A 26768-nucleotide genomic window follows, 5' to 3' on the forward strand; every position below is an offset into this window, starting at 1 on the left:
CCTGTGGTGATTCCGGCCTGTCCGGGCTGACCACAGGGACTGCGCATGGCTCTGAATGTTCTTGTTGCTCGTTCACTGGCGGTGGTGTGAATACCATCTCATGATTTTCCTCAGGTTCCTCAGAGTCCATGCTGAACCTTTGTTTTACTTGGTCCAGATGCTTGCGGCATATCTGCCCATTGTTAAGTTTAACCACGATGACCCTATTCCCCTCTTTGTCTATTACAGTACCTTCAAGGCCCCAAAGCGTGATTGAGAACAAATACGGGGTCACCAATTTCTATACATCTCCCCCTTAAATTACGGTCATCGTACTCATTTTGGGACTGGCGCTTGCCTTCAACAATGTCGGACAAGACAGGATGAATGAGGGACAGCTGAGTTTTGAATGTACGTTTCATAAGGAGCTCCGCAGGCGGGAACCCCGTGAGCGAGTGCGGTCGGGACCTATAGGCCAGCAGGAGACGCGATAGGCGGCATTGAAGGGAGGGGCCTTGAATCCTGAGCATGCCTTGTTTTATGATTTGGACCGCACGTTCCGTCTGGCCATTGGAGGCTGGCTTGAACGGTGCTGTCCTGACATGGTTGATGCCATTACCCGACATGAACTCCCGGAATTCGAAGCGAGTAAAACATGGGCCATTATCGCTAACAAGGATGTCCGGCAAACCGTGGGTCGCAAAGACCGCACGTAGACTCTCCACAGTGGTGGATGTTGTGCACGAATTCAAAATGATGCACTTGATCCATTTCTGTACGCATCAACCATGATGAGAAACATTTTCCCCATGAACGGGCCCGCGTAGTCTATGTGAATGCTTGACCATGGCCTGTTGGGCCAGGGCCACGGGCTAAGCGGGGCCTCCCTGGGGGCATTTCCCAGCTGAGCACACGTCGTGCACTTGCGAACACAGTGTTCCAGGTCTGAATCAATTCCCGGCCACCAAACGCGTGACCGGGCAATGACCTTCATCAGCACGATGCCTGGGTGCTCGCTGTGGAGTTCCCTGATGAATGCCTCCCTGCCCCTCTAGGGCATGACTACCCGGCTGCCCCATAGTAGGCAGTCGGCTTGGATGGAGAGCTCATCCATCCACCTGTGAAATGGTCTGACCTCCTCAGGGCATGCTCCATGTGCGGGCGCCCAAATCCCCAGTCAGGACACATTTCTTAATCAGAGATAGGAGGGGATCTCTGTTGGTCCAGATTTTGATCTGGCAGGCTGTGATGGGGGAGCCTGCACTGTCAAAGGCATCAACGGCCATGACCATCTCAGCGCTTTGCTTCGCTGCCCCTTCAGTGGTGGCCAGTGGAAGCCTGCTGATCGCGTTAGCGCAATTTTCAGTGCCGGGCCAGTGCCGGATGGAGTAGTCATACGCAGCCAGCGTGAGAGCCCATCACTGTATGCGAGCTGACGCATTGGCATTGACAGCCTTGCTGTCTGACAACAGGGATGTTAACGGCTTGTGGTCCATTTCTAATTCGAACCTCCTGCCAAAAAGGTACTGGTGCATCTTTTTCCCCCATAGACACATGTAAGTGCTTCCTTCTCAACCATCCCATATCCACGTTCTGCTTGAGAGAGCGACCTGGAGGCATAAGCCACAGGTTGGAGTTGCCCCTCAGCATTGTACTGCTGCAACACGCACCCAACCCCCAACCCCATAGGACGATGCATCACATGTCAGAACCAATTTCTTACAGGGGTTATACTGGGTCAACAACTTATTTGAACAGAGTAGGTTACGCGCCCGATTGAAAGCCCGTTCTTGACAGTCCCCCCAAAACCAATCGCAACCCTTACGCAGGAGCACGTGTAGTGGCTCCAACAATGTGTTTAAGTTCGGCAGAAAGTTCCTGAAATAGTTCAAGAGTCCCAGAAATGAACGCAACTTTGATGTGTTGCAGGGCCTGGGTGCTCGTCGAATCGCCTCCGTTTTGGATTCGGTAGGTCGAATCCCGTCTGCAACAACCCTCCTGCCTAGAAAGTTGACTTCGGGAGCCAAAAACACACACTTAGGTTTCTTGAGTCGCAGGCCTACCCGGTCCAGTCGGCGTAGCACCTCTTCCAGGTTGTGGAGGTGTTCCTCGGTGTCCCAACCCGTGATAAGGATATCGTCCTGGAATACGATCGTTCCAGGAATGGATTTGAGCAGGCTTTCTATGTTTCTTTGAAAGATCGCGGCCGCTGATCGAATGCCAAACAGGCACCTGTTGTAAACAAACAGCCCCTTATGCGTGGTGATTGTGGTCAGTAGTTTGGATTCGTTGGCCAATTCTTGGGTCATGTAGGCTGAAGTGAGGTCCAACTTGGTGAACAGCTTGCCGCCAGCCAGCGTGGCAAAAAGATCCTCCGCTCTCGGAAGCGGGTATTGGTCTTGTAGGGACACCCGGTTGATAGTGGCCTTGTCGTCGCCACAGATCCTGACCGAGCCATCCGCTTTTAGGACGGGAACAATGGGGCTCGCCCAGTCGCTGAATTCAACGGGCGAGGTGATGCCCTCTCTCAGCAAACGGTCCAATGCGCTTTCAATTTTCTCCCGCATCACATACGGCACAGCTCTGGCTCTGTGGTGCACTGGTCTGACGTCCAGGGTGATGCGAATCACTACTTTGGTACCTTTGAACGTCCCGACGCCAGGTTGGAATAGCGACTCAAATTGCTGTAGGACCTGTGAGCATGAACTTCGCTCCACAGATGACACTGCGTGCACCTGCCCCATTTCCAGTTCATCTCAGCTAACCAGCTCCTCCCCAGCAGTGCGGGACCATTGCCCGGGACAATCCAGAGCGGCAGCCGGTTCACTGATCCATTGTGTGTGACAGCCAACATTGCACTGCCTAGCATTGGAATGATTTCTTTGGTGTACGTCCGTAATTGAGCCTCAATGCGTTCTAGCTTGGGTCTGCTGGCTTTGAGTGGCCATAGCTTTTAGAATTGTTGTACGCTCATGAGTGACTGGCTGGCCCCCGTGTTCAGCTCCATGCATACCGGGATGTCATTTAATAGGACCTTCATCATCATAGGTGGCGTTTTGGTATATGAGCTGTGAATGTTTGCTACATGAACCCGCTGAACTTCAGCGTCCATTGATTTGCCCCACGGGTCATCCTGCCTCGCAGACCCTTCTTCTGGTCCATCCGCCTCGTAAATTAGCCTGGTCACAGGCTTCCTGTACATTCTGGCTAAATGGCCAGTGAGGTTACAATTTCTGCAGATGAACTGTTGAAACCTGCAAGTCCTGGCAGCATGTCTGTCCCCACACCTCCATCATGAACTGAGATTCCCATTGTTGTGAACAAAAGAGCTGTTACCAGGCATTCCTCACTGATTGTCCCTTTGACTGCTCTTGAGCACCCTGTTAGCGGGTGTCAATGGCCCCATCCCAGAATGCATTGTCCACTGGGATGCCGTAAATGTCTGTTCAGCCTGCCATTGTCTGTGTTGAAAACCTGTTCTGGGGTCTATTGCTGCCTGGGGTGTGTCGAACTGCCCTTGCCTGCCTGCTGGGCTCTGAGTCGCGTTTATGATATTGACCACCTGATCCCTGGAGTCAGGGTTGCGCGCGTATATTATCTTGGTTTCCTCCTCCCCCGCCATAAAAGTCTGAGCCAGCAATGCCGCCGCTTCCAAGGTCAAATCCTTGGCCTCGATTAACTTTCTGAAAATCCCGGCATGACCGATGCCCTCAATAAAGAAATCCCTTAGCATCTCCCCCCTGCAGGCGTCTGTGAACTTAGAGGCTGGCCAAGCACCGGAGGTCCGCAATGAAGTCCGGTATGCTCTGTCCTTCCCGACGTCAGTGGGTATAAAATCTGTGTCGGACCATGTGTATGCTGCTCGCCGGTTTGAGGTGCTCACTGATTAGCTTGCTGAGCTCTTCAAAGGTTTTGTCCGCCAGCTTCTCGGGTGCTAGCAGGTCTTTCATGAGCGCGTAAGTCTTAGATCCACAGCTGGTCAGTAGATGAGCCCTTCGCTTGTCGGCCGCTGCATCTCCCAGCCAGTCCTTCATGACAAAGCTCTGCTGAAGCCTCTCAATGAAATCGCTCATCAACACAGTACTGTTCCTCTGTGCTACCGGTGGCCTTTCTCGTGGGTCGTTGATTCCCGTTTCTCGTCACCACTGTAAAGTCCTTACACAATATCACAAATCCACACGAGGCACATTCTATGGACAAGGTCACTCTGTGACCTGCACCTTTATTCACAGGACCGAGAAGTGATGACCCTGCGTGGGACCTCCCTTTATATACCTGGATGACCAAGTGAGGCATGTCTCCCACAAGTTCATCCCCTATGGTCAATGTGTGCATTTCTCAAGTATATACAGTATTACAGTGTTGTTACATGAAGGTTACATACATGACAGAAACGATGATCACCCCCGCAGCGCCAACAAGGTGTTAATGGCCTTGCATTCATCATCCTTGATGGTGGACTCTGAGATATCTGTGGACGTGTAGCTGCAGGTATGTGTTACAATTCGAAAACAACAACACTTTGTTCACAGTACTTGTAGCAGCACTTGTGTGCTGAGAGATTTGCTTCGTATTGTCACTGGTGGCAATGGACGCCTGGACTATCGCTATGGCCTTACTCAATGTTGGGGTCTCTACAGTCAAAGCTTTGCGAAGTATGGTTTCATAGCCAATGCCAAGTACGAAAAAGTCTCTGAGCTTGTGCTTCAAATGTCCTTCAAATTCGCAATGTCCTGCAAGATGTCTTAGCTCGGCAACATAACTCGCCACTTCCTGGCCTTCAGACCTTTTGTAGGTGTAGAACCGGTAGAAACATCGAAACATAGAAAATAGGTGCAGGAGTAAGCCATTCGGCCCTTCGAGCCATTCAGTGCGTTCATAGCTGAACATGCAACTTCAGTACCCCATTCCTGCTTTCTCGCCATACCCCTTGATCCCCCTAGTAGTAAGGACTACATCTAACTCCTTTTTGAATATATTTAGTGAATTGGCCTCAACAACTTTCTGTGGTAGAGAATTCCACAGGTTCACCACTCTCTGGGTGAAGCAGTTTCTCCTCATCTCGGTCCTAAATGGCTTACCCCTTATACTTAGACTGTGACCCCTGGTTCTGGACTTCCCAACATTGGAAACATTCTTCCTGCATCTAACCTGTCTAAACCCGTCAGAATTGTAAACGTTTCTATGCGATCCCCTCTCATTCTTCTGAACTCCAGTGAATGCAAGCCCAGTTGATCCAGTCTTTCTTGATATGTCAGTCCTGCCATTCCAGGAATCAGTCTGGTGAACCTTCGCTGCACTCCCTCAATAGCAAGAATGTCCTTCCTCAAGTTAGGAGACCAAAACTGTACACAATACTCCAGGTGAGGCCTCACCAAGGCCCTGCACAACTGTAGTAACACCTCCCTGCACCTGTACTCAAATCCCCTCGCTATAAAGGCCAACATGCCATTAGCTTTCTTAATCGCCTGCTGTACCTGCATGCCACCCTTCAATGACTGATGTTCCATGACACCCAGGTCTCGTTGCACCTCCCCCTTTCCTAATCTGTCACCATTTAGATGATAGTCTGTCTCTCTGTTTTTACCACCAAAGTGGATAACCTCACATTTATCCACATTATACTTCATCTGCCATGCATTTGCCCACTCACCTAACCTATCTAAGTCACTCGACCAATACTTCATGGCCAACGAGCTAGATGGGGAAGAGAGCGCTGCCAAACGCCATCAGAACGCTTTCCTTCGGGTTCAAATGCTCTCGGACCAGTGTGCACAAATCGTCATACGACTTCTCCGTGGGTTTCGCTGGAGAGAGCAGATTCTTCATGGTGCCCCACAAACGGTGAGGAGGATCGCCCTTCGTTTGGCAGTGTTCTTTTCCCCATCTAGCTCGTTGGCCATGAAGTATTGGTTGAGTCGCTTCTCAAAAGTTTTCCAATCATCTCCCTCCGAAAATTTCTCCAGGATGCCCACTGTTCTCTGCATTTTTGGGTTCACTATCTGTATCTCGTCACCAGTTGTTGTGTATGGAGAAAGAGTCAGACTGAATACTGTGAGCTCAAAGTAACATGTGACCTTAGTCTTTTATTGCAGGCTTCCAGAGTGCCTCTCCAACCTGTGAAGCCTTCTTAAATACCTGTTCTCCTAAGGGATTATGGGATCCCTTGGGACTCTGGGGAATGAGCCCTCTGGTGGCTGTACAGAGTAAATACAAGTTCACATATATAACAAGGCTAATCAGTCTATAATTCCTCATTTTCTCTCTCCCTCCTTTCTTAAAAAATGGTGTTACATTAGCTACCTGCAGTCCACAGGAACTGATCCAGAGTCGATAGACTGCTGATAAATGATCACTAATGCATCCACTATTTCTAGGGCCAATTCCTTAAGTACTCTGGGATGCAGACTATCAGGTCCTGGGAATTTATCGGCCTTCAATCCCATCAATTTCCCTAACACAATTTCCTGACTAATAAGGATTTCCTTCTGTTCCTCCTTCTCGCTAGTATCTCCGGAAGGTTATTTGTGTCTTCTTTAGTGAAGACAGAACCAAAAAATTTGTTCAATTGGTCTGCCATTTCTTTGTTCCCTATTATAAATTCACCTGATTCTGACTGCAAATGACAAGCTTCCTCTCATACTCTATTTTCCCCCTCCTAATTAAACCCTTTGTCCTCTGCTGAATTCTAAATTTCTCCCAGTCCTCAGCTTTTCTGCTTCTTCTGGCCAATTTATATGCCTCTTCCTTGGATTTAACACTATCCTTAATTTCCTTTGTTAGCCACGGTTGAGCCACCTTCCCCGTTTTATTTTTACTCCAGACCGGGATATACAATTGTTGAAGTTCATCCATTTGATCTTTAAATGTTTGCCATTGCCTATCTACCATCAACCCTTTAAGTATCATTCGCCAGTCTATTCTAGCCAATTCACGTCTCATACCATCGAAGTTACCTTTCCTTAAGTTCAGGACCCTAGTCTCTGAATTAACTGTGTCACTCTCCATCTTAATAAAGAATTCTATCATATTATGGTCACTCTTTCCCAAGGGGCCTTGCACAACAAGATTTCTAATTAGTCCTTTCTCATTACACATCACCCAGTCTAGGATGGCCAGCCCTCTAGTTGGTTCCTCGACATATTGGACTAGAAAACCATCCCTAATACACTCCAGGAAATCCTCCTCCACCGTATTGCTACCAGTTTAGTTAGCCCAATCTATATGTAGATTAAAGTCGCCCATAATAACTGCTGTACCCTTATTGCATGCATCCCTAATTTCTTGTTAGGGATGCATGCATGCATCAGCATCATCATGGACAGTCCCTCAGAATTGAGGAAGACTTGCTTCCACTCCTAAAGTGAATCCTTTGGTGGCTGAACAGTTCAATGCGAGAGCCACAGACCCTGTCACAGGTGGGATAGACATTCATCAGGGGAAGGGTCGGTGGGACTGATTTGCCACACGCTCTTTCCATTGCCTGCGCCTGACTTCTTCATGCTCACAGCGTTGACATTCGAAGAGCTCAACGCCCTCCCGGATGCACTTTCTCCACCTAGGACAGTCTTCGGCCAGGGACTCCCAGGTGTCAGTGGTGATATCGCACTTTATCAGGGAGGCTTTGAGGATGTCCTTGTAACATTTCCGCTGCTCACCTTTGACTCGTTTGCCATGAAGGAGCTCCGCATAGAGCAACTGCTTAGGGAGCCTCGTGTCTGGTATGCGAACTACGTGGCCTGTCCAGCGAAGCTGATCGAGTGTGGTCAGTGCTTCAATACTGGGAATGTTAGCTCGGGCGAGGACACTGATGTTGGTGTGCCTATCCTCCCAGGCGATTTGCAGGATCTTGCAGAGACGGGTTTATGGAGAGCGGACAGGAAAGTGGACCTGAGTCCATGATCGGATCAGCTATGATCGTATTAAATGACGTAGCAGGCTCGAGGGGCCGTATGGCCTGCTCCTGCTCCTATTTCTTATATCCTTCCTTAAAGACGGAAACCAAAACTGTACGCAGTAGTTGAGGACTCAGCCCCGCTCCCTGCGGCACCCCACTAGTTACTGTTTGCCAACCGGAAGATGACGCATTTATCCCGACTCTGTTTTCTATTAGTTAGCCAATCCTCTATCCATGCTAATATATTACCCCCAACCCTGTACGCAGTACTCCAGGTGTGGCCTCACCAATACTGTGTACAGCAGGACTTCACTGCTTTTATACTCTATCCCCCTTGCAATAAGGACCAACATTCCATTTGCCTTCCTGATTATTTGGTGTATCTGCATACTAACTTTTTGTGTTTCATACACAAAGACCCCCAAGTTTCTCTGTGCTGCAGCACTTTGTAATTTTTCTCCATTTAAATTATAATTTGCTTTTCTATTATTTCTGCCAAAGTGGATAACCTCACATGTTCCCATATTATACTCCATCTGCCAAATTTTTGTCCACTCACTTAGCCTGTCTCTATATCTTTGCAGATTTTTTTGTGTCCTCCTCACAAGTTGTTTTCCCACCCATCTTTGTATCATCAGCAAACTTGGCTACATTACACTTGGTCTCTTCATCCAAGTCATTAATATAGATTGTAAATAGTTGAGGACTCAGCCCCGATCCCTGCGGCACCGCTCTAGTTACTGTTTGCCAACCGGAAAATGACGCATTTATCCCGACTCTGTTTTCTGTTAGTTAGCCAATCCTCTATCCATGCTAATGTATTACTCCCAACCCCGTGAACTTTTATCTTGTGCAGTAACCTCTTATGTGGCACCTTATTGAATGCCTTCTGGAAATCCAAATACACCACATCCACTGGTTCCCCCTTATCCACCCTGCTCGTTACATCCTCAAAGAACTCCAGCAAATTTGTCAAACATGATTTCCCTTTCATAAAACTATGCTCACTCTGCTTGATAGAATCATGCTTTTCCAAATGTCCCGCTACTGCTTCCTTAATAATGGACTCCAGTATTTTCCCAAAGACAGATGTTAGGCTAACTGGTCAATAGTTTCCTGCTTTTTGCCTGCCTCCTTTTTTAAAAAAGGGCATTACATTTGTGGTTTTCCAATCCTGGGACCACCCAGAATCCAGGGAATTTTGGTAGATTACAACCAATGCATCCACTATCTCTGCAGCCACTTCTTTTCCTCAAGCTTGCATTGAACTTCATTGGAACAGTGTGGGAGGCTTAGGATGGAGATGTTGGAGTGGGAGTGGAGCGAGGAATTAAAGTGACAGGCGATCGGAAGCTTGTGGTCACGCTTATGGACTGAACGGAGGTGTTCCGCAAAGTGGTCACCCAATCTGCGTTTGGTCTCCCCAATGTAGAGAAGACCACATCGTGAGCAGTGAATACAGTATACTAAATTGAGAGAAGTACAAGTAAATCGCTGTTTCACCTGGAAGGAGTATTTGGGGCCCTGGACAGTGGGAAGGGAGGAGGTAAAAGGGCAGGTGTTGCATCCCAGTTCTGACGAAGGGGCATCGACCTGAAATGTTAACTCTGTTTCTCTCTGCACAGATGCTGCCTAACCCATTGAGATTTCCAGCATTTTCTGTTTTTATTTCAGGTTCCATCATCTGCAGTATTTTGCTTTTGCATCAATGTCTGGATCGTTTGGTTTTCGGGCTGCGTCTCTTCACCAAGATGGACGGTGTATAGCCAGCACCTGGATGTTTAGTTTCAGGCAGCGGATCCTTTACCAAGTTGGCGGCCGCACGGTCTTTGAAAGCAACGCTCGGGGCGGGTACGGGGCCTTTCAAACTATCCGGCGCGCCTACGAACGGCGACCAATCAGCGCGATGCAAAGTGACGTCAGCACTTTGTAATCATCCATTGAAGGTCACCAATCACTGTCCTTTAGAGGCGGGCTGGATTTCAGTGCTCAAAGACGAACATGAACAAAATATGTATCACCGAGTCGCCTTGACTTTTTTTTAGCGGCTTCTATTTCCCCAAAATTGTGCGATGTGGGCGTGGAGTGGAATGGAGCAGGCGGGTACCGGGGCCCGGCCCGGGTCCTCCGTGACCTCTAGCGCCGGCCGAGGTTGAGCGATGGCGGCAGTTGGTGCCTTCAAAGCGATTTAGACAGGCAGCGAGCGGGGCAGCCCGGCCGCCTACCCACCGACCTTCCCGGAGCCCCGGAACCCGACAGCATGGTGAGTGCGGCGGCGGCGGCAGGGCGGCAGGGCGGCCCGGGCCCAGTGGTCGGCGAGGGTGGGAGCGGGCCGATTGTCGGAGCTGCTCACCGAGCCCTTTACTCACTCACTCACACACACTGGGACACACCGGGCCCACTCTCACATTTAACCCCAGGGCACTGCCTCACAGCAGGCCTGTCTACCTCACTGTCAGGGCACCGATTCATTCATTCATACATACGGAAACATGGCTTTGCTTTTAAATACATTTCTTATTTCCTACATTACAAACATTAACTACACTCCAAAAGTACTTCATTGCCTGTAAAGCGCTTTGACACGTCCGGTGGTCGTGAAAGGCGCTATATATTGTATATAAATCCTCGTCTTATTGCTCCCCCCCCCCCCCCCCCCCCCCTCATCTTTTAATGATCACAAGTGAACGCCTGAATCTGGTTCTGGGGGCTGTGGATAGCAGTAGACCAGAGTGGAGATGTGAGGATGGACAAATATTTTCAATATTTTGCTTTTTTGCCTTTTAGGGATCAGTGTTTTTTTTAATGCAAAACTTTTCATCAGCAAATTAATAAGTGGGGTAGAATCCACGATGGAGTGAATTCTCTGTGGAAGGTGTGCGATTGTTGAGGTAGCTTACCTTTGGATCCACTGAGTGTCATTGGGGTACGTTTATGTTGAGTACGATACCGTAGATGTTGAATGATTTCACTATGCGGAGAAGTTGTAATATAAATTTAAATGGTTCTAATCTGAACTGGAGTGACTCCTGTCCTCATCCCTGCATGAATAATTGCTTTATTAGAAATAAAAGGCTTCTAGTTATCTGGCCTCAGGACATGCTTTACAGCCAACAAAGTACTTTTGAAGTAAAAACAGAAAATGCAGGTCAGGCACCATCTGTGGGTCGGTGAACTTTCATCAGAACTGGAAAATGTTAGCGATGTAATACTTTTTAAGCAAGTACAGAAGCGAGGAAAGAACAAAAGGGAAGGTCTGTGGCAGGGTGGAAGACAGGAGTGATTAAATGGCAAAAGGGATGATGGTGTGAGGCAAAGAGAAATGGTAATGGGATAAATAAAGAAACAAGAGGGGTCTAAAGGAGTGGCAACAGCAGAATCATTACTCACCTGCTGTCCAAAAACTGGGAGCAGTAGTTATGATCTGAAATGTTGAACTTGATTTTGACTCTGAAAGACTAAGTGCCTAATCAGAAGATGAGGTGCTGTTCCTCAAGGTTCCGAGCTTCATTGGAACAGTATAGAAGGCTCAGGATAGAGGTCAGAGTGGAAGTGGGTGGAGAATTACAATGGCAAGCAATCGGAAGCTCAAGGTCACACTTGTGGACTAAATGGAGGTGTTCAGCAAAGCGTTCACCCAATCTGCATTCAATCTTCCCAATATATAGAAGACTGCATCGTGAGCAGCGAATACAGTATGCTAAATTGAAAGTACAAGTAAATTGCTGTTTCATCTGGATGATGGGAAGGTAAAAGGGCAGGTGTTGCATCTCCTGTGCTTGCATGATAAGGTACTTTGGGAAGGGGACTGGGTGTTGGGGATGATTTGAGGAGTAGACCAGGGTGTCCTAGAGGGATTGGTCCCTTCAGAATGCTGAAAGGGAAGGGGAAAATGTTTGACGGTGGCATCACGCTGGAGGTATCGGAAATGGTGGAGAATGATGGCTGGTGGAGTGGAAGGTGAGGACAAGAGGAAGCCTATCGTTGTTCTGGGAGGGGAGGGGAAAGGGAAGGGGAGGGCAGAAGTACGGGAAATGGGATGAGCACGGTCAAGGGTCCTGTCAACCAAGGTGAAGGGGAATCGCTGGTTGAGGAAAAAGTATCTGAAGTACTGGTGTAGAAGGTGGCATCGTCAGAACAGATGCGACAGCAATAGATAAGTTGGGAGAATGGAATAGTCATTACAAGAAACTGGGTGGGAAAAAGTGTAATCAAAGTAGTGTGGGCTTATGGTAGATATTAGTTAACTGCCTATCCCTGTTTAAAAAAAAAAAAAACAATAGAAGATGAAGAAATCGAGGAAGGGAAGCGTAGAGTAGGAGATGGACCATGTGAAGGTGAGGGATGGATGGGCGGAAATTTGAAGCAAAGCTATTGAAATTTTCCACTTCGGGGTGAGAGCAGGAAGTGCAGTCGATACAGTCATCAATGTAGGGGGAAAAGAGGTGAGGGAGGGGACCTGAGTAGGACTGGAACAAAGAATATTCCAGGTACGAAGTTGGAAGCCGCGGGGAAAGATCTCCGGAGGAGATGAGGTCAGTGACAGCCTGGAAAACGATGACTTGTTCATTGGTGGTATTGTGATCTATACAGAAGTAGGAGGAGGTGTCGGTGAGTTGGCATTCAGCCTCTGCAAGGTAAAGGTCTGTTCACCAACCGCGCCACCCTCGTCTGCAAGTTTAATGACTCGGGGTTGGACCGGAGAGTACGGAGTGTTGCAGGTTGAGAGGAAGGTAGGTTAGAGTGAGTGAAGGGAGCAGAGAGATTGAAACGGCCGATGCCATGCCAGCAGTTCCCAACAAAAAGATCGAGACGGTAAGAGGTCGGTTACAAGAGCAATGAGTGTCTCACCTCCTTACTCCCAAAGCCTTTCCACCTTACAAGGCACAAGTCAGGAGTGTGATGGAATACTCTCCAGTTGCCTGGATGAGTGCAACTCCAACAACACCCAGGAAGCTCAACACCACCAGGACCAAGCACTCTGCTTGATTGGCACCCCATCCAACACCTTCAACATTCATTCCCTCCACCACCGGCACACCGTGTCTGAGGTATGTGTACCACCTACAGAATGCACTACAGCAACTCGCCAAAGATTCTTCAACAGCACTTCCCAAACCCGTGACCTTCACTGCCTAAAAGGACTAGGGCAGTCGGTGCATGAGAACACCACCACCCCCAAGTCACACACTATCCTGACTTGAAAATTTGTCACTGGGTCAAAATCCTGGAACTCCCTACCTAACCGTACTGTTGGGAATAGCTTCACCACAAGGACTGCAGTGGTTTAAGGCGGTGGCTTACCTACCTTCTCGAGGGCATTTAGTGATTGGCAATAAATGCTGGTCTTGCCAGCGACGCCCACATCCCAGAAACAAATTTTTAAAAATAATGAAAGGCCTTGGATTCAAAATTGAATGCAAGAGATTTTGAGCAGAAGGAAGTTATTTACACACAGTTGTGAGGCTGTCGAATTCACTTCCAGGGTTGTGGTTAAAGCAGAAACTGTCAACATTCAGCATTAGATTGGATGGTGGATGAAGAAATTTTCATTTAGAACTATTTGTTCACGTGGAAGGTAAATACACGGACTTGGTCTAGATGGCCTGTTTTCGTATTGTAACTTTTTTTTATTCCTCCAGTACAAATGAAATAATGTTTGGTCTATGTACAAATTTACACATGTAGGCTTGTAATCAGGCCTACGCTTAAATTGTCAGCTTCTGGGAAGTTGTTTCAGCCTTCTGGTGCATATGGTGGTTATAGACCACTTTATGGTTGCCTTGAACATATTGTAAAGTGACAACGCTTCCGGAATCAGTTCCAAGCCCATACATTCTCGGCAGCACCAGCTCGATGCTGGAGTTTGTCACAGGCACAAGGCCTCAGCCCTTTCCTCTCACTGCCTGTTCCCGGGAGCCGTTTTTCTCCTGGTGATCTCTGGGGAAAGTAGCCCACTTAGTCAGTTTTCCCGTGAATGCTCCTCAGTTATACAGAGCAAAGCTCTGTGAATGTCACGGAGCAGATTCACCTGATACATCAGCGGCGGTCATCAGGCAAGCTCTTCTCACTTTGGAGATTTTTTTCCCAGGTTGTTTGCAGCATTGCCAGGAGGATCGATCTTCAATTCTGGGAGAATCCTGGGCAACGCTGTGCACTGCATTGATTTATAATCATTGGGCTGGATTTTCCGGTCCTTTGCGCTCCTGGTTTCATCCCGGAGCGGCATGAAAGACCTCCTGTGCCCCTTCACAATCCTTCGGTCCGCTTTTGCGGCGGCGTTCAGCAGTACCGCCGGGAAGAGCTGCACCAGGTGTTCAACACCTCTCGTTGCGACACCGGCAGGAGTTTGGCCACTTGCCCGGAAGTGTGCCCACAATGACCGCCTGGGAAATCAGTGGGGTCTAGCCATGCCGGCAGTGAGAGGACGGTAAAGTACTCCGAAGGTAAGTGCGAGTGTTCTCTTAATTTTTTCAACAATTTTGTTGTGGCGTGGGCAATGTTTTGGGAATGTTTGTGTTTTTTTAAGGTCCCCCCCCCCCTCCTCCCCCCACCCCTGCAGGCCTCTCTCGGAGCGTGCCTGCTACTTTAGTTCGCAAATTTCCCATTTTTGAGCCTCAAAGTGTACAACACCTCCCTTTGTGCTGCGCCCCCTGATGCAGGGCCCAGATGGCGCAAATTCCTTAGCAAAACGCAGACTATTCCCGGCTGGTAACTTTTCCGCCCTGAAAACAGGAAAGCCCAAAATTCAGCCCAAATTGTGTATATTCAAAAAAACAACTAAGCATGCAGTGGAGACAGTGTACAATTTAGCTGGAATTATAACTAGCACCTTTGGTTGTAAAGGGTAAATTACATGTCTAAGTATGAAAACTTGTATACCCTGTATTACCAAAGGGAAAAACAGACTCTTTTCCCTCCCTTCCTCGTCAAAACACTTTGTTTGCTAAAAACAAGTTAGTTCTTGATATGTTTGCTAAAAGGTTTTACCTGATAAAATAATTAAATAGGAGTTATAGTTAATATTGGAACCAGTAACTTACTATATAGTTAAGCAGGTTTGGAAAGGTGGTGCATTTAGGTTAGGATTCCAATTAGCTTTTATGCAGTACAAGTTTGTGAGTTCTAATTTCTGCCAGGTGATGGTGGGTGCATATTGAGAGGAGGCTCGCCATTACCCTGCAAGGGTGGAAAATCCATGACTGTCACCCAGATTAAAGAATTATAATTAAGTGAATAGGTTTGGTCCAGAAACTCGATATTTTTTACAACAAATAATGGTTATTTGACTCTGCTGCACAATGTGTGAATAAGTCAGTTATTAACTGCGATGTGACTAATATCACTCCTAATTTTTGTACAGTATTCACATTAACATAATAATGTGACTAAAACTTGACTCTAGACATATTGAAGCAGTTTTGCTCTTTATTGTTGCACTGGATTAGCATTATCAGCTCCAATGCATTGAGCTCAGCCATTGGACCATAATTTACAATATCATGAGGATACTGCAGGAAATGAGTAAACTATTTCATAAGGTGATTATCAGTTTAATATTATGAGCTTACCTATAGTGTGGATATATTAGAAATCCTTTGGCTTCTGAAATACTATTAATTTATTAAGAAATTTTATCCATACAGTTTAAAATTTTGACATATGGTTCACCCTGACTTTTTTCCCTTTTAGGGTGTGATAGGCGTGCAGTTGGTGGTTACTATGGTAATGGCCAGCATCATACAGAAGATCACACCTCACTACTCATTTGCTCGCTGGTTGCTTTGCAATGGAAGGTACGGGGATTATTTTCAAATTGGCGGGGGGCAAGGGGGGACAACCTTTTTTGGTATTTGCAGCTTATGTTTATGTATCTGAATTTAAAGCACAGATTTTTTTTGCCAGACTAATGTGCTTTACTAAACAACAACAATAACAACTTGTATTTATTTAGCGCCTTTAACGTCGTAAAACATCATAGAAGTGTTCATAGAAGAGCTTCATAGAAGTGTTACATAAGAGGAAGACATCTTTATGGAGCTTAAGTGTTATTCAGTCAGTTTTTTTCTTCTTCCCAGTCAGATTACTTTTTTTTACATTCGTTCATGGGATGTGCGCATCGCTGACAAGGCCAGCATTTATTGCCCATCCCTAATTGCCTGTGCGAAGATGGTGGTGAGCCGCCTTCTTGAACCGTTGCAGTCTGTGTGGTGAAGGCACTCCCACAGTGCTGTTGGGGAGGGAGTTCCAAGATTTTGACCCAGTGACGATGAAGGAATGGCGATATACTTCCAAGTCTAGATGGTGTGTGACTTGGAGGGGAACGTGGAGGTGGTAATGTTTCCATGCACCTTCTGCCTTTATCCTTCTAGGTAGAGATTGTGGGTTTGGGAGGTGCTGCCGAAGAAGCCGTGGTGAGTTGCTGCAGCTTTTCTTGTAGATGGTACACACTGCAGCCACGGTACGCCGGTGATTGAGAGAGTGAATGTTTAAGGTGGTGGATGGAGTGCCAATCAAGCGGGCTGCTTTGTCCTGGATGGTGTCGAGCTTCTTGTGTATTGTTGGAGCTGCACTCAGTCAGGCAAGTAGAGAGTCTTCCATCACATCCTGACTTGTGCCTTGTAAATGGTGGAAAGGCTTTGGGGAGTCAGGAGGTGAGACACTCGCCGCAGAATACTGCCTCTGACCTGCTCTTGTTACCACAGTATTTATGTGGCTGGTTCAGTTAAGTTTCTGGTCAATGGTGGCTCCCAGGATGTTGATGGTGGAGGATTTGGCGATGTTAATGCCATTGAATATCAAGGAGCGGTGGTTAGACTCTCGCTTATTGAAGATAATTATTACCTGGCACTTACGTGGCGCAAATGTAACTAGCCACTTATCAGCCCAAGCCTGAGTGGCGAGAGATTGCAGGGCGACATGCTTCCAGTATTCGGCCCACGGGATTCTGCTTTGCTTTGACAGTTTTTTCCATGCTTGCCACTCAACTTGCCTTTCCCTTTAGCTAATTACACTCGCTTATTCACACACTCTGTCTTGTACAGGTTGAACCTCCCTTATCTGGGACACTCTTATCCAGCACCATCCCTCGTCTGGCATCATTCCTGGTGGGGGGGGGTGGGTTACTCCCCAATATTCACTGCTCTCCTGAAGTCGGAGACTCCTTCCTCGGGTCCGGTTCTGAAGGCACTGATTGCCTGAGTGGCCTTGACGGTGGATGTTCAAGTCGTGTGGGGGGTGGGGGGGAGAAAGAGAGGTTCAACCTGTACTACAATAATTATATTTTGAATTAAATTATAAATAAAAGCTCCATAAAGGTTTTCTTTTAAAGAAATATGTTTAAACCCCCCCCGGCAAGTTTTTCACTTTGCCAAGCTTGGGCGCTATCTTTCTCCTCGTCATCCTGCTGGAACTCCTGCAGTTGCAGTCCTCTGGCTGACCGCTCCTCCGCTCAGCGTTCCCACTGGGGTTCAGGCTGGTGGGCTGCGTGCTCTGGGCCGCTTGGGCCGCACCGACTCTTCGGGCTCACTCTGGTCGTTCCACGCTGAACTCCCACTGGTGCCGCTGACACTTCAGGTCCCACTGGGCCTGCTTGGGCTGCTGACCTCCTCTCCTCCTCCCCCCCCCCCCCCCCCCACCTCCCGAACCATTTCCTGTTCTGTGCATAGGCATTTTACAGGTCATTCTATTTCTTTTGCTGCGTTTGTGGTTCATGTTCATTTCACTACCACCATGCACTCCACCCCCCCCCCCCCCCCCCCCCCCCTGTTCCTTTTTAAATGCAGTGCATCTGTAATTCTCAATAGATGCTGAATGTTTCCAGTATCTTGTGTTTGATGAGATATTAAGTTTGTTGCTGCTGGCCCTCTTACCTCACATGATTTCTGGAGATCAAAATAGCAAGGGCTCAATTTTCGCCACCACTGGGCGCTGTTCTTTTGGCGGCCACTGATTTTCTTTGGAGCCATCTTGATTTTGCAACTGCCCTCAAAGTTTGTATGCCGGCAGCGACTGTCAACGCCGGATTTTTTGTATGGCAGCTTTTTTGGCGTAGGTCTGGGTGAAAGCTGATTACCGTGCAATGTTTGGCCATTTAAGCGATTTTCCCCAACACCGATTTTTGTTTTTAGGGACGGTGCCTTAAGTACCGATCAGAAAAACCCTATATTAAGTTAAGAAATTCGGCGCTCAGGTCTGCATCGGAGCTGTTTCTTTGCAGTTTAGTCTTGTTTATAAAGATAGTTTATAATCACATTTAGTATGTTCCTTTTTCATCTTTTTACATTAAAGATTACTTGTTCTGGTGTTGCCCCCCCCCCCCCGGTCTCGCTGCAATCCCGGGATGAAAGGACTCTGTTCCTGGTCCCGCTGCAATCCCGGGCCAAATGTCCCCTCCCGGTCCCACTTTAATCCAGGGCCGAATGCCCCCCCCCCCCACCCCCTGGTCCTGCTGCAATCCCAGGCAATCCTGCTCCCCTGGTGCTGCAAGCCCTGGCCATGGAACTTCAGCTCGCAGGTGGAAGAGCTTCAGCCCTCTGTGTGTGTCTCGTTACCCTGGCAACCTCAGCTTTTGGCACAGACTTGAAGCTCCACCCCCAGATTTAACTTCGGGTACTACAGTGCCAAAATGAAATTTTACTTTGGCCGAAAGTTCCATTTTTTTTTTAGGCGCAATCGGGCACAAAAAAAATCGTCCGTTACTCCTCCTGGGCGGCAAAAATTGGCAGAGAGGAAAATTGAGCCACAAGGGTTTATCATCAGAAAATCTTTATCTGTTCCATTGTCATGATCTCATCCAGGGTGGAATGATTCTCTTGATCTCTATTTGTGAGAGGAATTTGGATTAAATATTTCCTTCTCCTCCCTCCCCAGGTCTCGGAGGTGGCGGAGATGCTGCAGTTCTCCTTTGTTTATCTAGGCTAGGGATGAGAGAGGCAGTTGCATAGAACTTAGTCGTGATCACTATACAGCCTTGTTGGATGTTTACTTGTGTGGATTGCATGTGAATCTGACATGGCAATAATAGGCCTCATCGTGAATAGCCTACTGTTTGTCACTGTCCTGGTTCAAGCATAATGAACACGTTGAGTAGGTTACTGGAGGATTACTTTTCATGGAATTATGAGTTGTTGTTAAGAGAGGGAACTCAAGGGGACAACATTCAGAGAGAGAAGGAAAACAAAAAAAAACAACATTTTGGTCTAGTAAATGTCTTTCTTCAAGCAATGGTCTGATTCTCTGAGATAGGCTATGCTTGGGAAAATCAGAGGGATGCATGCAACTCTTAATGGTCCACATAAGGCAGGATATATAGTTTTGAGTTTCTTGGTGGGTGGCAGATTATGCATTCCAAACAGAGTTTCTATTTTGAATCCTGTCATTTTTTTGGGGACATTTTGATTCACTGCTGGACATCTTCCTTACTTGACTTGGTTTCAAAAGTCACTCATTATTTAGCAACCCTGAGCAATATGGTATTAATTTTTGACATTTTGTTTGACCTCTGGTTCTGTTGTATATGCATTGTAGTTTGCTGATATGGGATTGAGTAATGAGTTATTTTGTGTTGGTTCTCTTAGGAATTATAACTGAATCAGATGTTCTGTTGTATAGGATTCTTTTCAAATGAATGTTAGTAGTTGTTACCTTGCTTGCCCTTGGGGTGCTGTGGGTGTTACAAATTTGGATTAGCTAATGTGTATCAGTTGATTTCTTATCACTGTTTTTCATATGGTAAATTGAAAGCAAACTATAACCTAGCCAGGTTTGGAACACATAGTCCTTAAAAATGGTATATCAAGATGACAGTCATTAACATTAGTTTGAAAAATGCTACCGATGACAAGATAAAGACAGAAACCTAACAGAACAATCAATACCCAATTCAGACAATTATTTTCTTGCTCGAGGCAAATGTTTGATTTGCAGTGTATCCTGCACGTAGAAGGTCAGTAAGGTTACATCCCTGTTTACCAAAGTGCTTTTGTGTGGTTGACTTGTATTCTTGCTTGGATCTGTTTGCTACTATTTTGTCCATACTTGCCAAATTCTGATCATTGTGAACCTGTTTTATTGCCTACTATGGTGTTTAAGAATCCAGATCCTTTGCTTTCCTTTTCCTGAATGAGATAGCAATAGTGATGTATGTCTACAGCAGAACTGCTCCATTCTGTCGTTGATTGGAAGTTAGAGTTATTGTGAAGGTCTAACTTTTACATTGTTACACTAAGTGGTCTGCAGTTGGGACCAAGAGCTTGCTGATGAAATACAGAGCTCCTGAGGATGTCATTGGTCATTATAGAGTTTTAGAATTGTGGGGGATGCAAGCACAATCCAGATGACTTCTTGATCCATCCAGCAAGCTGGTACATATTAAATAGCTTGTCATTGTGGGGTCATGTGCAGTTGCAGATGTCTGAGTCTTGCTTTTGGCTACTTCTATCAATCCAAATGTCTAAGATTATTTGAAAGATAACTCTGGTCACAAGTGCAAATCATTACAGGTGGCACTGCAAGTTGACTGCAGGGAGCAACAGTTTGTCCAGCACTATCTAGATTTTGGCATGTATGAAAATCTGCAAACAGCCATTAGGAGGATTTATCTACACTGACCAAGAGTATGAACTGTGTAAATAATCTATGTTCTCTATGCAGTGATACCCTGATTACCTTTGCATGATGTTCCTCAAAGAAATCAATCATGATGCAATTGGACATATTTTTAATCATGCCTCCAGCTGCAGTTATAAATGCAGTAAATTTTCTGAAGACTGTTGATACAGGTGCCAGTCAAGATACAGGTGCCAGTCAAAGCTTAGAAATAGAAGCACCTTTTGTGATGGGTAATGGGTATAGTTGTGAGCTAGCCATTTATTGGGCATGTTGTTGTATGGTGTGGGCTGGGCAACCACCTTGAACTTGAGGTCCAGGATTCGTTGGAACCCTCTGTGCATTTGGCCTCTTAATATTTTTTTATGGTTTTCTAGAAAACATTTAAAATACATTTTCAATAGCTGGTAAACTTACTCCAGAGTTGGAGGAACGCAGAGTTCTTGGTGGATTGTGGGGCTGGAGGAGGTTACAAAGAAAGGGAAGGACCAGGCCATGTAGGGATTTGAATACTGGGATGAGAATTTTGAAACTGAAGCATTGATGGACCAGGAGTCAGTGAAGTTCAATGAGCACAGGAGTGATGGGTGAACAGAATTTGGTGCGAGTTAGAATACTGGGAGCATAGTTTTGGATGAGCCCATTTTAGGGAAGGTGGAAGCCGGAAAGCCGGCTGGAAGAGCATTGGAATAGTTGAGACTGGAGGTCCTGGCCAGACTATATTTTTTTTCATCTATGTTCTCAAAGCCCTCCTCTGGACCCTCTTCTAGTTTTAGCCTAACCCAAACCAAGGCCAGATGCAACTTGAACAATTGCGTCTTTAGACTAAAAAGTCACATCCTTAACTAAGTATCCCAACATTGTATTAGCGTTCTTCATGTTTGTGAGCATTCAAATAATGGTTTTAACAATCTATCATTCAAATTCCCCAAGTCTCTGGCACTCTGCTCCACCAAGAAAAGTACCATTTTTAATACGTAATTGACACCTTTGCATCTTCTACCTAATCTCGTGACATCACACTTATCAGTGTTAAACTCCAGGTGCTTCATCCCTGCTAATGACCTAATCTGTCCAAATATCTTTGGATTATTGCACATTAGTTAGCATTATTGGCTATTGCACCCAGTTTAGTGTCTTTTTCCAACTTCGACACCTTGGTATCTGAATTTATAAAAATGGTAAACAATAATGGCTCCAACACTCACTCCTGTGGAACTCCGCTGGCCACTGGTTTCTATCTCCCCATGCACTGCCACCCTTTGTTGTCATGCATCAATCCAGCTTACTACTTTGATTCACAGGGATAGATGGAAAGTTATGTGGGATGGTTCACTGGTTCACTGCTCTCCAAGTAGATCTGTAACCTCAAAGAACCTTTATAAATTGGTTAAACTGGCCCTTCTGAATCCATCGCTCTCTTTAATCGGACCCTAAGGCTGTGACATTAGGGCGGTAACAGCCATGAGATGGGGGTCCCTGCGCCAGGCATGGAAGTCCAGCTCCAAGACCTATATTCGGGTTACTGCCCGTGAGAGGACATGAGCGGGGCGCAAAGCCACGCAAAGTTTGCGGCGCTATGCAGTGGGACGCGTAGCGCTGGCACGTAGACGGGGCCTTCCCCTTCATTAAAGGGGAGGGCCAAGCTGCAGATTCAGCAGGTGAGAAATGGCGCAATCGCTGGAGCACCAGGGAGCGTGGTGCAGTAGCAGCAGCCCAGAGGCGGAGGGCCGGGCTGCAAGATCGACCAACAAGAAGGCCATTTTTTTTTTCCTGCCGCACCTCCCTTTAATTACTGCCCTGCGAGAGGCCTACAGCCCAGTCATCATCATAGGTGGTCCCTCGAAATCGGGGAAGACTTGCTTCCACTCAAAGTGAGTTCTTGGGTGACTGAACAGTCCAATACGGGAATTAGAGTCTCTGTCACAGGTGGAACGGACAGTCGTTGAAGGAAAGGGTGGGTGGGGAGTCTGGTTTGCCGCAAGCTCTTTCCGCTGCCTGTGTTTGCTTTTTGCATGCTCTCGGCAACTAGACTCTGGGTGCTCAGTGCCCTCCTGGATGCTCTTCCTCCACTTAGGGCGGTCTTTGGCCATGGACTTCCAGGTGTTGGGGATGTTGCATTTTATCAAGGAGGCTTTGAGGGTGTCCTTGAAATGTTTCTTCTGCCCACCTGGGGCTCGCTTGCCGTGTAGGAGTTCCGAGTAGAGCACTTGCTTTGGGAGTCTTGTGTCAGGCATGCGAACAATGTGGCCCGCCCAATGGAGCTGGTTGAGTGTGGTCAGTGCTTTGGTGCTGGGGATGTTGGCCTGATCGAGGACACTAACGTCGTTCGTCTGTCCTCCCAGGGTATTTGCAGGATCTTGCGGAGACATAATTGGTGGTATTTCTCCAACGATTTAAGGTGTCTACTCGATATAGTCCACGTCTCTGAGCCATACAGGAGGGCGAGTATCACTACAGCCCTGTAGACCATGAGTTTGGAAGCAGATCTGAGGGCCTGATCTTTGAACACTCTTCCTCAGGCAGCCGAAGGCTATGCTGGCGCACTGGAGGCGGCGTTGAACCTCGTTGTCGATGTCTGCCCTTGCTGATAGACTCCTGAGGTACAACCCGGTATGCGCCCTGTGAAGCGGTCCCAGGCATCACCCACGGCAGCTTCAGAGAACAGTACCGAATTTTTGCTAGGGATGAAAAAGGATTGCTGGGCACAGTGATGACGTTGTTATGCTGGCGGATTGTGGCGCTACCGGTTACTGCTGCCGCTAAACTCTTGTGGAATTTCATGGGAGTCGGTAGCAGTGCCGTGTCCGGGTGAAAAGTCGTTTTCTTCGACCGTTTTCTTCAAAGCCGAATTTTTCTTCCTGAGACTGCTTCATCAAAGTCTCAAAACAACGTACCCACAATTCAGGTAAGGTTCACAGGTCTATAATCTAAAGGTTCACCCTGTGCCCCTTTTTCAAAGATGGGGTTCATATTTGCCAGTTTTAAATATATTGGAGGAATTAGCTGATTCTAACAAGCTTTCCAATCCTTGCAGTCAACTTACTCCATTAGAACCCTTGGATGGATACCAATCGACTATGCCTTCTCTTGGGATACTAAGATACAAAGATGGGCGTGTATCGGAGGGAATGACCTGGGTGGGAGAGTAAAGGTTTTACTGGAGACAAGGGTATTAAAGGCGGAGTTGGGAGAGTGAATGAGCAGATCGACACCTGCAGAAGTATCATTAGAACATAAGAAATAGGAGCAGGAGTAGGCCATTTAGCCCCTCGAGCCTGCTCCACCATTCAATAAGATCATGGTTGATCTGATCTTAGCCTCAACTCCACTTCCCTGTCCATTCTCCATAATCCTTGATTCCCCCATCGTTCAAAAATCTGTCTATCTCCACCTTAAATATATTCAATGAACAGCCTCCGCAGCTCTCTGGGGTAGAGAATTCCAAAGATTCACGACCCTCTGAGAGAAGAAATTCCTCCTCATTTCTGTTTTAAATGGGAGACCCCTTATTCTGAAACTATGCGCCCTAGTTCTAGATTCCCCACGAGGGGAAACATCCTCTTTGCATCTACCCTGTCAGGCCCCCTCAGAATCTTGTACGTTTCAATAAGATCACCTCTCATTCTTCTAAACTCCAATGAGTATAGGCTCAACCTTTCTTCATCAGACAACCACTTCATCTCGAATCAACCTCATGAACCTTCTCTGAACTGCCTCCAATGCAAATATATCCCTCCTTAAATAAGGAGACCACAACTGTACACAGTATTCCAGATATGGTCTCACCAATGCCCTGTACAGTTGTAGCAGGACTTCCTTACTTTTATATTCCATCCCATTTGCAATAAATGCCAACATTCCATTTGCCTTCCTAATTACTTGCTGTACCTGCAAGCTAACTTTTTGTGTTTCATGTACACGGACCCCCAGATCACTCTGTATTGCAGCATTTTATAATCTCTCCCCATTTAAATAATAATTTGCTTTTTTATTTTTCCCACCAAAGTGGATAACCTCATTTTCCCACATTATATGCCATCTGCTAAATTCTCGGCCACTCGCTTAGCCTATCTTTATCCCTTTGCAGATTCTTTGCGTCCTCCTCACAACTTTCTTTCCCACTTATCTTTATATCATCAGCAAATTTGGCTACATCACACTCGGTCTCTTCATCCAAGTCATTAATATAGATTGTAAATAAATGAGGCCCCAGCACTGATCCCTGTGGCACCATTTACCTCTGTTTTCTGTTAGTTAGCCAATCCTCTATCCATGCGAATATATTATCCCTAACCCCGTGAGCTCTTATCTTGTGCAGTAACCTTTTATGTGGGACTTTATCGAATGCCTTCTGGAAATCCAAATATACAACATCTGCTGGTTCCCTTTCATCCACCCTGCTCGTTACATCCTCAAAGAACTCCAGCAAATTTGTCAAACATGATTTCCTTTTCATAAAATAATGCTGACTCTGCTTGACTGTATTATGATTTTCTAAATGTCCTGCTACTACTTCCTTAATAATGGACTCCAGCATTTTCCCAATGACAAATGTTAGGCTAACTGCTTTCTGTTTGCCTCCTTTCTTAAATAGGGGCGTTACATTTGCGGTTTTCCAATCCGCTCGGACCTCTCCAGAATCCAGGGAATTTTGGCAGATTACAACCAATGCATCCACTATCTCTGCAGCCACTTTTTTAAGACCCCAGGATGCAGGCCATCAGGTCCAGGGGACTTGTTCACCTTTAGTCCCATTAGTTTGCCTTGTACTTTTTCTAGTGATAGTGATTGTTTTAAGCCCCCCCCGCCCTTCCTATAGCCCCTTGATTATCTATTATTGGGATGTTTTTAGTGACTTCTATCGTGAAGACCGATACAAAATATTTGTTCAATGTCTCTACCTTTGCCCTGTTTCCCATTATTAATTCCCCAGTCTCATCCTCTAAGTGACCAACATTTACTTTAGCTGCACCCTTTCTTTTTATATACCTGTGGAAGCTCTTGCTGTCAGTTTTTATATTTCTTGCTGATTTACCCTCTATCTTCTCTCTTTTTCTTAGTCGTCCTTTGCTGGTTTCTAAAAAAAATTCCCAATTCCTTTGGCCTTTCACTATTCTTCGCAACATTTCATGCCTTTGTTTTCAATTTGATACCATCCTTTACTTCCTTAGTTAGTTAGGGATGGTTCATCCTTCTCTTAGAGTCTTTCTTTCTCACTGGAATATATCTTTGCTGAGAGTTATGAAATATCTCCTTAAATGTTTGCCACTGCTTATCTACTGTCTTACCCTTTAATCTATTTTCCCAGTCTACTTTTTAGCCAACTCTGCCTTCATACCTTTGTAATTGCCTTTATTTAAATTCAGGACACTAGCTTGTGACCTAGCTTTCTCACCCTCAAACGAAATTTGAAATTCTATCATGCTGTGCTCACTCTTCCCAAGAGGATTCTTTACTATGAGATCATTAATTAATCCAGTCTCGTTGCACATTACCAGATCTAAAATAGTCTGCTCCCTGGTTGGTTCCACAATGTATTGTTCTAAGAAACTATCCCGAATACACTCTGTGAACTCTTCCTCAACAAATCTCCATTATTTCTTGATTGATACAGTGTAGCTACCATTAGTGGGCCTGTAGACTACTCCCACCAGTGACTTCTTTTCCTTATTTCTTATCTCCTTCCAAATTGATTCTACATCTTGATCTTCTGAGCTAATATCATTTGTCACGACTGCACTGATCTCATCCTTTATTAACAGAGTTACACCACCTCCTTTTCCTTTCTGCCGATCCTTCCGAAATGTCAAATACTCCTGAATATTCAGTTCCCAGCCTTGGTCACCTTTCAACCATGTCTCTGTAATGGCTATCAGATCATACCCATTTATTTCTATTTGTGCCGTCAACTCATCTGTCATGTTACGAATGCTGCGTGCATTCAGATAAAAAACGTTTAATTTTGTGTCTCTACCATTTTTCCTTACTCTGACTCTACTTTCTGGTGCACTTTTATGTTTATTCGCTCTGTCCCTTCCTGTCACTCTGGTTATCATTACTCTTATCGCTACCCTGCACTATTGCCTTCTTCTTTCTCTTTGACTTTTTTAATTCCCCCTCACCTGAACCCTCCCCGCCTCACCCCACTATTTAATTTAAAGCCCTATCTACAGCTCAAATTATTCGATTAGCCAGGATACTGGTCCCCGTTCAAGTGAAGTCCATCCCAACGGAACAGCTCCCTCTTACTCCAGTAATGATGCCAGTGCCCCATGAATCA

The 26768-nt window shown here is 46.4% G+C and overlaps 1 protein-coding gene across 4 annotated transcripts in view; it reads left to right on the forward strand.

The window, feature by feature from the left end:
* The window catches only part of tmem161b (transmembrane protein 161B), a 144316-nt gene that overhangs the window by 24633 nt on the left and 92915 nt on the right, over nucleotides 1-26768 (forward strand). For 2 of the 4 annotated variants that reach the window (XM_070885251.1, XM_070885260.1), the window contains exon 2: nucleotides 15569-15672. In XM_070885251.1, coding sequence (XP_070741352.1) covers nucleotides 15569-15672 — 104 coding nt within the window. Of the gene's footprint in view, nucleotides 1-9895; nucleotides 10140-15568; nucleotides 15673-26768 lie in introns of those variants that run through there. The other 2 variants (XM_070885270.1, XM_070885276.1) reach the window with 2 other exon arrangements.

The sequence above is a fragment of the Pristiophorus japonicus genome, chromosome 1 (genome assembly GCF_044704955.1).
Source record: "Pristiophorus japonicus isolate sPriJap1 chromosome 1, sPriJap1.hap1, whole genome shotgun sequence".
Classification (NCBI taxonomy): Eukaryota; Metazoa; Chordata; class Chondrichthyes; family Pristiophoridae; genus Pristiophorus; species Pristiophorus japonicus.